This window comes from Heterodontus francisci, chromosome 6 (genome assembly GCF_036365525.1).
Source record: "Heterodontus francisci isolate sHetFra1 chromosome 6, sHetFra1.hap1, whole genome shotgun sequence".
Classification (NCBI taxonomy): domain Eukaryota; kingdom Metazoa; phylum Chordata; class Chondrichthyes; order Heterodontiformes; family Heterodontidae; genus Heterodontus; species Heterodontus francisci.
In genome coordinates, this window is record NC_090376.1 from 25,978,466 (window position 1) to 25,992,463 (window position 13,998).

General features: G+C 44.3%; 1 protein-coding gene across 10 annotated transcripts in view; it reads right to left on the minus strand.

Moving 5' to 3' along the window:
• Nucleotides 1-13,998, minus strand: part of LOC137371194 (testis-specific gene 10 protein-like) — a 145,455-nt gene that overhangs the window by 9,501 nt on the left and 121,956 nt on the right. For 8 of the 10 annotated variants that reach the window (XM_068033344.1, XM_068033346.1, XM_068033345.1 and 5 more), the window contains 3 exons: nucleotides 13,261-13,463; nucleotides 7,026-7,136; nucleotides 4,952-5,098 (listed from right to left, as the gene is read on the minus strand). In XM_068033344.1, the coding sequence (XP_067889445.1) occupies nucleotides 4,952-5,098; nucleotides 7,026-7,136; nucleotides 13,261-13,463 (461 nt within the window). The remainder of the gene's footprint in view (nucleotides 1-4,951; nucleotides 5,099-7,025; nucleotides 7,137-13,260; nucleotides 13,464-13,998) is intronic. The other 2 variants (XM_068033342.1, XM_068033351.1) reach the window with 1 other exon arrangement.

Consider the following 13,998-nt stretch of genomic DNA (forward strand, 5'->3'; position numbering starts at 1 on the left):
GGGCATGATCAAAAAGTTTGCAGACGACACAAAGATTGGCCGTGTGGTGGATAGCGAGAAGGATAGCTTTAGGCTGCAGGAAGATATTGATGGTCTGGTCAGATGGGCAAAAAAGTGGCAAATGGAATTCAACTTGGAGAAGTGTCTTCTTCTTCTTCTTCTTTGGCCTCCTTATCTCGAGAAGTGTGAGGTGATGCATTTAGGGAGGTCAAATAGGGTAAAGGAATACACGATTAATGGGAAAATACCGATAAGTGTAGAGGAAGTGAGGGACCTTGGAGTGAATGTCCACAGATCCCTGAAGGTAGCAGGACAGGTCGATAAGGTGGTTAAGGTGGCATATGGAATCCTTTCCTTGATTAGCCGAGGTATAGAATACAAGAGCAGGGAGGTTATGCTGGAACTGTATAACTCATTGGTTATGCCACAACTTGCATGCAGTTCTGGTCACCTTATTACAGAAAGGATGTAATTGCACTAGAGAGGGTACAGAGGAGATTTACAAGGATGTTGCCAGAACCGGAAAAATGCAGCTATGAGGAAAGATTGGATAGGACGGGGCTGTTCCCCTTCGAATAGAGAAGGCTGAGGATAGATCTAATTGAAATGTACAAAATTTTGAGGGACCTGGATAGAGTGGAGGTGAAGGGTCTATTCACCTTAGTAGAGGGGTGAGTGACGGGGGGCATAGATTTAAAGTGATTGGTAGAAAAATTAGAGGGGAGATGAGGAAAGCTTTTTCACCAAGAGGGTGGTGGGGGTCTGGAACTCACTGCCTGAAAAGGTAGTTGAGGCAGAGACCCTCAACCCATTCAAAAAGAGTCTGGATATGCACCTCACGTGCCGTAATCTGCAGGGCTACGGACCAAATGCTGGAAGGTGGGATTAGAATAGGTGGATCGTTTTTTGGCCAGCACAGACATGATGGGCCAAGTGGCCCCTTTCTCTGCCTTAAACTTTCTATGATTCTATGACACCAAGGTGTCTCTGCTCATCTACACTTTGCAAAAACACACCATATGAAGTATACTATCTTCCCAAATTAGTCCTCCCAAGTGGCATCACTTCACACTGCACCACGTTGAACTCAGTTGCCTTGCTTCTGTCCATTTCACCATCTTGTCTGTCACCCTGAAGCTTATAACTAAAATCATTATGATCTACTAATTTGCAAGTTTCATATCATCTGCAAACTTTATAATGCTGCTCCTTACACCCAAGTCTAGGTCATTTATAAAAATTGCTAAGAGTAACGAACCCAAAACTGACCCTGGGAGTGACACCACTGCAAATCATCTCCCAGTCTGAAAACATCCATTATATCCACCACCTTCTGGTCACTGAACCAATTTTGTAACCATACTGTGACTTTCCCCTTAATTCCATGTGCTTCCACCCTCTTAATAAGCCTCCTGTGTGGCACTTTGTCAAAAGCCTTCTGAAAGTCAATACATAGAACATCTATTGCACTACCTTTTTTTTTTTAGAGATACAGCACTGAAACAGGCCCTTCGGCCCACCGAGTCTGTGCCGACCATCAACCACCCATTTATTCTAATCCTACACTAATCCCATATTCCTACCAAACATCCCCACCTGTCCCTATATTTCCCTACCACCTACCTATACTAGGGGCAATTTCTAATGGCCAATTTACCTATCAACCTGCAAGTCTTTGGCATGTGGGAGGAAACCGGAGCACCCGGAGGAAACCCACGCAGACACAGGGAGAACTTGCAAACTCCACACAGGCAGTACCTAGAATTGAACCTGGGTCGCTGGAGCTGTGAGGCTGCGGTGCTAACCACTGCGCCACTGTGCCGCCCTTGATCAACCTTTTCTATTATTTCATCAAAGAATTCAATCATGTTAGACATAATTTACCCTTAACAAATCCATGCTGGCTTGCCTTGATTAACCCATTCCTTTCCAAATGAAAGTTTACTTTGGCCCTGATAATGGTTTCCAATAACTTCTCACCACTGATGTTAGGCTGACTGACCTGTAGGTTCCTGGTTTATTCTTCTCCCCTATCTTGAATAGTGGCATAATATTAGCAACCCTCCAATCCTCTTGCACTACTCCTATAACCAGTGAGGATTGAAAGATTGTGACCAATGCTTCTTCCAACAACCTAGGATGCATTCCATTGGACCAGGTGGCTTACCAACTTTCAGTGATGATAATCCTTTTAGTACGTCTTTGCTATCTATTATTGTCCTGTCCATAACTTCCTCTCCTCCTCTAGTTAACTTTCACATCATCTGTTTCCTTTGTGAAGACAGATGCAAAGCACTCATTTAATATTTTTTCCATGTCCTCTGCTCTACATGAAAATTTCTCTTACTAGGCCCAACCTTTTCCCTAGCAAACCCGCTTAGACTTTATGGGCACAAAATTCAATCATGTAGTAGCTATGCAGAGATACTTTTTTGTTAATGGCACGGGAAACACTACTGGCCATTTCCCACATTGTGTCAGGCACCTGAGGCGCATCCCCTGCGTGCACCTGAAGAGGCTGAAGAGGTGAGATCATGATGTCAGACATGAACGGGCTAATGCAATGCACAAATACACAAATTGACCAATGAATTTGCCTGCTTTAAATTGCACCTGAAACGACGAGATGGACCCTGTTCTGGGGCTATTTAAATAGTCACTCAACAAGTTTCAGCTGAGGTGCTTTTGATTTACTTATGCTCAAGCCAAGTTGGTGGAAGCGCTGTGATGAGTTACTAGATGAGAGTGAAGGTTTCTACTGACCACAGAAAGGCTGAGAGAATTACATAGCCTTCGATAAGTAAGGGGACAGTGGTTGCAGTGCCACTTGCTCTGCAGCATAAGAAGGACAAGCAAAGGTGGAGACAGAGAAGGAAACCTCTGATGAGGAAGAAGGAGGAGGGCTCTCCTTAGAAGGCCATATTCCAAGGGGGTCACTGGGAGCACCTCTTCTACCTTGGAATTATCCAGGAGAGTATCTCGAGGCTTTAATTTACTAAGGAGGTAGTGACGGAGTTGTATCAGCTCCTTCATGAAGAGCTGCAGCCTCAAACCAGGGTGAGAATGGCCATCCCAGTGCCAGTGAAGATCAACGTCTTTTCTTTCTTTGCAACTTGTTCCTTCCAGGTGGCAGCTGACAAAATTAACAACGTCTCAGGTTTCCATCCACATAAGTGGGAGGAGATGACACAGGTGCTCTATAGGAGAAGCGGGGACTTCATCTCTTCTCCCTGAGGGAGAGACCAGGATGAGAGGGTATGAGGGTATGCGGGTTCGCCAGGATAGCGGACTTCCCGATGGTGCAGAACACCATCGATTGGACGCATGTGGCTCTGCGGGCCCCCCGTGGCTTGGGGAGTGATAACACAACCACAGGGCTACCACTTAATGTGCAGTTGATGTGTGACCACACTAAGAAGTTCATCTTGGTGAATGCTCGCTATCCTGGCAGCACCCACAATGCTTTCATCCTTCGGCTGCACTACTGTTTTCAAGCCTCCAAGACAGACAACAGGATGTTTGTTCAGCAACAAGGGCTACCCCTTCCACACCCCTCTGATTGAGGTAGAACAGAACAAGAACAAAGAAAATTACAGCACAGGAACAGGCCCTTCGGCCCTCCAAGCCTGCGGCGATCCAGATCCTCTATCTAAACATGTCGCCTATTTTCTAAGGGTCTGTATCTCTTTGCTTCCTGCCCATTCATGTATCTGTCAAGATACATCTTAAAAGACGCTATCGTGCCCGCGTCTACCACCTCCGCTGGCAACGCGTTCCAGGCACCCACCACCCTCTGCGTAAAGAACTTTCCACGCATATCCCCCCTAAACTTTTCCCCTCTCACTTTGAACTCGTGAACCCTAGTAATTGAATCCCCCACTCTGGGAAAAAGCTTCTTGCTATCCACCCTGTCTATACCTCTCATGATTTTGTACACCTCAATCAGGTCCCCCCTCAACCTCCGTATTTCTAATGAAAATAATCCTAATCTGCTCAACCTCTCTTCATAGCTAGCGCCCTCCATACCAGGCAACATCCTGGTGAACCTCCTCTGCACCCTCTCCAAAGCATCTACATCCTTTTGGTAATGTGGCGACCAGAACTGCACGCAGTATTCCAAATGTGGCCGAACCAAAGTCTTATACAACTGTAACATATTCCTTTGAAGGGAAAAGGTAGAGCATCCAAAGCTAATGCGCCCTGGGTAACAAAGGAAATAAAAATTAAAATAAAACAGAAAAAGGAGGCTTATGACAAATGTCAGGTGCAAGATGCAGTTAATCAGGAAGATTATGGAAAGTGAAGTGAGGGAATTGAAAAAGTTAAAAGCCAGAAATATTTTAATTTCCAATTGGCATAATATAACAGTGACAAAGTATCACAAACCAACTCGATGGCCCGAATGCCTCCTTCTGTGCCATAATAACAATCACTTTGAAAGCAACAGAATGGATCTGATTGGTATTTGGAGGACCCTACAAGATACTACCCAATTTCAATATTCTGTATACAGCCCAACCCTCTTTCTAATCCTGTGGTCCAGTAGTACAACCCTAAAGTAAGTTCAAAAACAGCACAAAAGAATGTCTCCATAAAAATGTTTTTGTAAATACTAGGCACCAAGCACATGCTGCAACAGTATGCAAACCCTGCCCACAGTATGCAAGAAACTGGCACCAAATTTAAAACCAGTGTACAAGTATATGGAACCAGATAGGAGATTTGGAATGCTTTGGCTAAATGGACTAATAGCCCACTCCTCTCAGGAAATTACTTTCTTACTATATCCTGATGAGTCAATGAATTCTTCTAGTCACTTTACTGAAGTCTATGATCATTTGCTGTACATCAAAGTAGATCAGATGGAAACTATTTTTGGATTCCTGAACATTGTTAGCCTGATTAAGCTACATACTTAAGGAACATGAATGAATGTACATGCCAAAAATACCTGTTCAGTGATCTGTTTAGGGTACAATCAGGAGAGCGACGGCTGGAACGATCTGGTGAATGTGAAACTGGGCTTAAAGAAGGTTGAGGTGGTGATGTAGTACGGTAAGAGGGGCCGTGTCGACGAAGTTCCTGCACAGCACATTCTCTGTAAAAGTACATTTGAAGTGCTTTTAATTAGCAAACAAAAGCACAAAACTAATGCTTCGGTTACCCTATCATTTCACATCGGATTTAGGTCTATAATAGTGTACATTCAGCACAAGAATCTTAATTTGGAGTAGTTAAATCATACTTCAATTTGCTATATTCCCATTACCAAATTAACTGGAAGCCACAAAGCAATATTCCATTGTGGAGTCAGTGAACTGCTCAGGTTGGTACAAACACCTTAGAACATAGCACCCCCAGGAGGATTTACATAAAATTACATAGCACAGAAACAGGTCATCCAGCCTCCTCCCAGTCTTCTGCATCCAGCTATCAGCATATTCCTCTGTTCCCTACTTCATGTGCTTATTTAGCCTCCCTTGAAATGCATCTATACTATTTGCCTCAACCACTCCTGTGGTAGTGAGTTCCACATTCTCACCACTCTCTGGGTAGAGAAATTTCTTCTGAATTCCCTATTTGATTTCTTGGTGACTATCTTATGTTGATAGCCTCTACGTTTGTTCTTCCCCACAATCAGAAACACTAGCTCAGTGTCCACTTTATCAAAACCTTTCATCGTTTTCAAGACCTCTATTAGGTTACCTCTCAGCCTTCTCTTTTCAAGAGAAAAAACATCTAGCCTGTTCATCCTTTCCACATAGATTTAGCGTTGCCGTTCTAGTGCTAGCCTGCAATCTTCCTGTCCATTAAAATGAATGGGGGAGTCATGGGCTGGCGAGAGGATAAGCAGAAAACCCCACCCTCTGTGTTAAACCACAACTGTATTTAATTAAGGTCTTCACCACCCCAATCACATCCATGTGCTAGTAAGTACATTCAATTTATCTTTGAGTGAAAGAGATTGAATTGTTTTTATTTGTTCGTGGGATGCGAGTGTCGCTGGCTATGCCAGCATTTATTGCCCATCCCTAATTCCCCTTGAGAAGGTGGTGGTGAACTGCCTTCTTGAACCGCTGCAGTCCTTGGAGTATAGGTACACCAACAGTGCTGTTAGGAAGGGAGTTCCAGGATTTTGATCCAGCTCTAGCTTCTTATCTCAGAAAACCATAACTCTATGCACATACCTGCTACAAGCAATAGTGCTGCAAGTTTTTTTTTCATTCGTGGCAAGGCCAGCATTTATTTCCCATCCCTAAATGCCCTCGAGAAGGTGGTGGTAAACCACCTTCTTGAACTACTGCAGTCCACATGGTGTAGGTAACAGTGCTGTTAGGGAAGGAGTTCCAAGAATTTGACCCAGCGACAATGCAGGAGCAACAACATAGTTCCAAGTCAAGATGCTGTGCAACTTGGAGGGGAACTTGCAGATGGTGATGTTACTGCAGTCTAATGCCCTTGTCTTTCTAGGTGGCAGAAGATTGCAGACTTGGAAGGTGCAGTCGAAGGACCCTTGGTGAGTTGTTGTAGTGCATCTTGTAGATGGTACACACTGCTGTCACTGCAGTGGAGGGAGTTAATTTTAAGGTGATGGTTGGGGGTGCCCATTTATTAAGTTTGCAAGTTCTCCCTGTGTCTGCGTGGGTTTCCTCCGGGTGCTCCGGTTTCCTCCCACATGACCAAAAGACTTGCAGGTTGATAGGTAAATTGGCCATTATAAATTGCCCCTACTATAGGTAGGGAAATATAGGGACAGGTGGGGATGTGGTAGGAATATGGAATTAGTGTAGGATTAGTATAAATGGGTGGTTGATGGTCGGCACAGACTCGGTGGGCTGAAGGGCCTGTTTCAGTGCTGTATCTCTAAACTAAACTAAACTGCAGCATTTACTATGTGCATGGAGTGTAATCTAGTTGGCATGAGCAATGTAGCATTGTTTAATGCACATGTCAAGTAAATATAACACCAGCAGAAAGAAGTAAGATAGAAAACATTCTAAGAGTGGGAAAGAAATGTAACATACACTTGCCTTTCAAATCGCTCAGTACCTAACTGACGCTTCGCCATATCTAACTCTGTTTCAAGCATTGCTGCCTTGCTCCTCAGCTGAGAAATTTCACGGGATTGAGATGCCCTGTCAAACACAATATTAAATACACAATAAGCCAAGTCAGAATCCCAGCTGTAGAAAAAACAGGGAATGAGTAATCGAATTGTAAGTAGGCCAGTTTCTTCCTACTGTGCAACACCAATAAAAACATTGTCTGCATCGACTGAGTTACTGGAAAGCACTTTTAATGACAACAAAATCTGTTATTCAAATAAATAATTGATGTATGTCTATGTCAGTCAAGTTGTTACATCACTACAATTTTAAGTTAATCAATAGATTTGTATAGGTGTGCTCATCAGTGCTAGTAAGATACAGTGATATGCTCTACAAGTTGCCTGCTTGCTGGACTGATGGCTTGGAAGCTGTCCATCATTAGTGGCTGTCAGAGGTCCTGAAATATTTAGTGGTACCTGCTCTTTGTCTCTGGAATTGCAATCAGGTAAAATTACATTGGTCCAGAAAGATAAATATACCACTGAGAATGCCACAAACTCAGTGGAATGTCTCAGGAAAATTAAGTCCCATTTACTTCAGTTACAGAAGGAAGGCGACACTGATGGCAGATGTGTCACTCAGAAGCCTGATGCACTGGTTACAAATTTTGCAACAATCTTGCCTTGTGCTCTGACCTCTGTGGTGATCAATGGCATCCTGATTTTTTTTTTAATGTATGAATAAACAAACGTCTCCACAGATGAGAAGACTAATGCTATGAAGAATATTTGAGAGAAACGGGAACCACATCTGCATTTCCTGATTTCAGAAGATTCATTTTCTTATTATTTATCTGTAAAGTTACTGATAGAAATCATTTATTGAAGTTTCCCCTTAGGGTGTGGTACTGTGCTACACCCACCAATAATGTTTGATATCCAGTCTAGGCAAGTTTCCTGGCACAATTGGCATCAATACCCTTGGGTAGTGGGGGTGGATGCAAAAAAAAAATCACCAAGGTTATGATGATGACTTCTGCTGGAAAGTGCATTTGTATGGATGTCCTAAAGAAAGGAAGACTGAGATCGTTGTGACAAATTGAATGGCCTACTGCCCAGGCTCTAAGATGAAGAAATGCCACTTGCTAATGGAACCATACCCAAGTAGAGTTGCAATTTTCATGAGAGAAAGGAAGGACATTGACAGGGAAAAATAATTTCTGAGTTAGAAAACTAGCAGTCAAGCTCATATTCTAAAAGGACTGACAAGTATTAGTTACTGTAACAGGATAAAGGAAAGGGTGACATAGGTAATCCATGGATGGTGTTGAAACCCCCAACAATGAAGATGAATTTGAAGCTCAATATGTTCAACTACTGTGGAGCAGCAACCAACAAAGCATAAAGAAACTTGAACTACACAGTCAGAAACAGTAGTGACCCTGAGCTGAACTTCTGAACCCATATATTTTCCATCACAAAAGCCACTTCTTCCACCTCCGTAATATTGTCCATCTCCACCCCAGCCTTAGTCCACATGCTGCTGAAACCCTCATCCATGCACTTGTTGCTTCCAGACTCAACTATTCCAATGGTCTCCTGGTCTACCTCCCATCTTCCATAAATTTCAACTTATCCAAAACTTTGCTGCCATTATTCTAACCTGCGCTAAGTCCATTTCGCCCATCACTCCTATGCTCGATACTGGTCCACCAACACTTAAGATTTTAAAATTCACATCCTCGTGTTCAAATCCTTTTTCTATGGTCTTGGCCCTCCCCGTCTCTACAACCTGCGCGAACCCTACAACCCTACATGACCTCTGTTCTGCTGCAACTTGGGTCTCTTGGGCATCTCCTACTTCTTTCACCCCTCCTGTTAGGTCTTTTGGTTCCCATATGTTAGAAACAATCACACTTTAGATTTGTAAAGGCTGAAGCTCTTTGTGTTTAATACAGCTCACCATGCTACCGGATAAGAACTGGTGTAGACTGGTGGTGTGTTACACATCACAGGACGACAGTGCAACAGTGAACGTGCGCCCCCCCCACCCCCGCTCCCCACCCCGAACACACTTGCCTACAATTAGTTACCAGCTAATTAGATCCTAGCTCTATACAACACAGGAGCAGGAGTAGGCCATTCAGTCTGTCAAGCCTGCTCTGCCATTCTATTAGATCATGGCTGGTCATCTACCTCAACACCACTTTCCCACGCTATCCCCATATCCCTTGATGTCATTAGTATCCAGATATCCATCGATTTCTGTCTTGAACAAGCTCAATGATTGAGCTTCCACAGCCTCCGGGATAGAGAATTCCAAAGATTCACCACTATCTGAGTGAAGAAATTCCTCATCTCAGTTTTAAATGGCTTACCCTTTATGCTGAGACTATGTCCCCTGGTTCAGAACTCACCAGCCTGCGGAACTATCCTATTACATCCACCCTGTCACACCCTGAAAGAAGTTTGTAAGTTTCAATGAGATCTCCCCATATTCTTCAAAACTCCAGAATACAGTCCCAAATATAAATAATACAACAATATATAACACCTCCATTGGTGGTCCTGACTTCAGCTATCTAGGTCCTAAATGCTAGAAGTTCCTCCCTAAACTTCCATAATACTCCTTAAAATTTACTTTTTTGACCACATTTTTAGTCACCCATCCTAATGTCTCATTCTTTGGCTCTGTCTCAACTTTTTCTGATTAAAATCCTGTGAAGTGCCTTGGAAAGTTTTAAATGTGCCAAATAAATGCAAATTGCTTACTCAAAATGGGAGTTGCTGTATTTGCCTCCATAACATTTGCAAGTAGCTCATTGTTTTTTTTTTATATTCACTCATGGGATGTGGGCGTCGCTGGCCAGACCAGCATTTATTGCCCATCCCTAATTGCTCTTGAGAAGGTGGTGGTGAGCTGTCTTCTTGAACCGCTGCTGTCCATGTGACGTAGGTACGCCCACAGTGCTATTAGGAAGGGAGTTCCAGGATTTTAACCCAGCGACAGTGAAGGAAGGACGATACAGTTCCAAGTCAGGATGGTGCGTGACTTGGAGGGGAACTTGCAGGTGGTGGTGTTCCCATGCATTTGCTGCCCTTGTCCTTCTAGTTGGTAGAGGTCGTGGGATTGGAAGGTGCTGTCTAAGGAGCCTTGGTGCATTGCTGCAGTGCATCTTGTAGATGGTACACGCTGCAGCCACTGTGCGTCGGTGGTGGAGGGAGTGAATGTTTGTAGATGGGGTGCCAATCAAGTGCGCCGCTTTGTCCTGGATGGTGTTGAACTTCTTGAGTGTTGTTGGAGCTGCACCCATCCAGGCAAGTGGAGAGCATTCCATCACACTCCTGACTTGTGCCTTGTAGATGGGGGACAGGCTTTGGGGAGTCACGAGGTGAGTTACTCGCCACAGGATTCCTAGCCTCTGACCTGCTCTTGTAGCCACGGTATTTATATGGCTACTCCAGTTCAGTTTCTGGTCAATGGTAGCACTTAGGATGTTGATAGCGGGGGATTCAGCGATGGTAATGCCATTGAATGTCAAGGGGAAATGGTTAGATTCTCTCTTTTTGTAGATGGTCATTGCCTGGCAATTGTGTTGTGCGAATGTTACCTGCCACTTATCAGCCCAAACCTGGATATTGTCCAGGTCTTGCCGCATTTCTACATGGACTGCTTCAGTATCTGAGGAGTCACGAATGGTGCTGAACATTGTGCAATCATCAGCGAACATCCCCACTTCTGACCTTATGATTGAAGGAAGGTCATTAATGAAGCAGCTGAAGATGGTTGGGCCTAGGACACTACCCTGAGGAACTCCTGCAGTGATGCCATGGAGCTCAGATGATTGGTATCCGACAACCACAACCATCTTCCTTTGCACTAAGTATGACTCCAGCCAGTGGAGGGTTTTCCCCCTGATTCCCATTGACCTCAGTTTTGCTAGGGCTCCTTGATGCCATACTCGGTCAAATGCTGCCTTGATGTCAAGGGCAATCACTCTCACCTCACCAGTTCAGCTCTTTTGTCCACATTTGAACCAAGGCTGTAATGAGGTCAGGAGCTGAGTGGCCCTGGTGGAACCCAAACTGAGCGTCACTGAGCAGGTTATTGCTAAGCAAGTGCCGCTTGATGGCACTGTTGATGACGCCTTCCATCACTTTACTGATGATTGAGAGTAGGCTGATGGGACGGTAATTGGCCGGGTTGGACTTGTCCTGCTTTTTTTTGTACAGGACATACCTGGGCAATTTTTCACATTGCAGGGTAGATGCTAGTGTTGTAGCTGTACTGGAACAGCTTGGCTAGGGGCGTGGCAAGTTCTGGAGCACAGGTCTTCGGTACTATTGCCAGAATATTGTCAGGGCCCATAGCCTTTGCAGTATCCAGTGCCTTCAGTTGTTTCTTGATATCAAGCGGAGTGAATTGAATTGGCTGAAGTCTGGCATCTGTAATGCTGGGGACTTCAGGGGGAGGCCGAGATGGATCATCAACTCGGCACTTCTGGCTGAAGATTGTTGCAAATGCATCAGCCTTATCTTTCACACTGATGTGCTGGGCTCCCCCATCATTGAGGATGGGGATATTTGTGAAGCCACCTCCTCCTCCAGTTAGTTGTTTAATTGTCCACCACCACACATGACTGGATGGGACAGGACTGCAGAGCTTAGATCTGATCCGTTGGTTATGGGATTGCTTAGCTCTGTCTATCGCATGCTGCTTACGCAGTTTGACACGCAAATAGTCCTGTGTTGTAGCTTCACCAGGTTGACACCTCATTTTGAGGTATGCCTGGTGCTGCTCCTGGCATGCCCTCCTGCACTCTTCATTGAACCAGGGTTGGTCTCCTGGCTTGATGGTAATGGTAGAGTGAGGGATATGCCGGGCCATGAGGTTAGATTGTGTTCGAGTACAATTCTGATGCTGCTGATGGCCCACAGTGCCTCATGATGCCCAGTTTTGTATTGCTAGATCTGTTCGAAATCTATCCCATTTAGCACGGTGGTAGTGCCACACAACACGATGGAGGGTATCCTCAATGTGAAGGTGGAACTTCATCTCCACAACGACTGTGCGGTGGTCACTCCTACCAATACTGTCATGGACTGATGTGTCTGCGGCAGGCAGAGTGGTGAGGATGAGGTCAAGTATGTTTCCCCCTCTTGTTGGTTCCCTCACCACCTGCCACATACACAGTCCAGCAGATATGTCCTTTAGGACTCGGCCAGCTCGGTCAGTAGTGATGCTACCGAGCCACTCTTGGTGATGGACTTTGAAGTCCCCCACTCAGAGTACATTCTGTGCCCTCGCCACCTTCAGTGCTTCCTCCAAGTACTGTTCAACATGGAGGAGTACTGATTCATCAGCTAAGGGAGGGCGGTAGGTGGTAATCAGCAGGAGGTTTCCTTGTCCATGTTTGATCTGATGCCATGAGATTTCATGGGATCCAGAGTCAATGTTGAGGATTCCCAGGGCAACTCCCTCCCTACTGTATACCACTGTGCCGCCACCTCTGGTGGGTCTTCATTGTAAATGATGTGCTTTAGGGTATTTGAGAAATGTGGTAAGATGTTATTCAAAAGCATGCTCTTTCATTACCCTACTTATTTATTCTTCCCCTCAGGTAAAGGTCTCCCCACAAGACTTCATTACTAGAGAAATTTCAGCTCCTTTCATTGGAACAAAAGAGACTAAGTGGAGATTTTGTAAAGGTGCTCAAAATTCTAAGGGACATTGAGAGAATAAATTGGGAAAATCTATGTCCTTTTATAAATTGGTAACTAGAGGCACAAACAAAAGAATTAAGAGAGATTCGTTTTTTTGTGTTACTCGGAGAGATGGGAAAGAAATATTTGGAAAAGAAAAATTTGAAAGAACATCGCAGAAAGGCAGGGGAATGGGGCTAAATGGATACCTCTTTCAGTGACAGCACAAGCGTGATTGCCTCCTTATCCCCAAAGATTTTGGGAATTCCCACATTTCCAGTGTTTAGTGCTAAGCCTTGCATCTCGTTCTCACACCAACCACATACGTAATCAGGACCACCATGCCTGACATTGTCCCCATTGTTTCTTTTACTGAGCAAAAACTGATTAATGAGGTGAAAAGCACATCAGGAAGGCTCACTTAATAAAAAAAACTTCCTATCGTCAAAAGATTCACCTATTACACATGCAGATTGTCGGTGCAAAGCACATTTAAACACAGTACTTACAGTTTGCTGTCAGCTAAGGAAAGCTTATCTTTAAAGAGCTGAATTTCAGTCTCTTTCTCTTGAGTGACCATTTGGCTTTGGAACTTTTTCTCCCGATTAGATGCCAACAAAGATTCCAGATTTTTTATTGAAGTTCTCTCACTTGAAAGCTGGTTTCTTAAGAGCTCTATTTCAGAACGAGCTGATTCAAGCTCACTGAGAACCTTATAGAAGCAAAGTAAATACCGTTGCATTTTTGATAAGCGAGGTACTATGTTCCACGTACAATCTTGGCTAAACGTTGAAACTCAATGTTCAGGTTATAGCGGGAAACAGCGTTTACTGTTTTTGCTATTAAAATTTCCCTCCAATAATTACAGATTAAACCCCCTATTGAAGCAGGATAAAAGTAACTTTGATCCATGAGCAGCTTTACTAAAGATGATGGCATCGAACAAAGTTTCCTTTGTGGATGCTATTTTCAGTGTAAGCTTTCTGGAATTAATTCTTACTGCACTGTGGGTGGCACAGTGACGCAGTGGTTAGCACCGCAGCCTCACAGCTCCAGCGACCCAGGTTCAATTCTGGGTACTGCCTGTGCTGAGTTTGCAAGTTCTCCCTGTGACTGCGTGGGTTTCCGCCGGGTGCTCCGGTTTCCTCCCACAGCCAAAGACTTGCAGGTTGATAGGTAAATTGGCCATTGTAAATTGCCCCTAGTGTAGGTAGGTGGTAGGAGAATGGTGGGGATGTGGTAGGAAA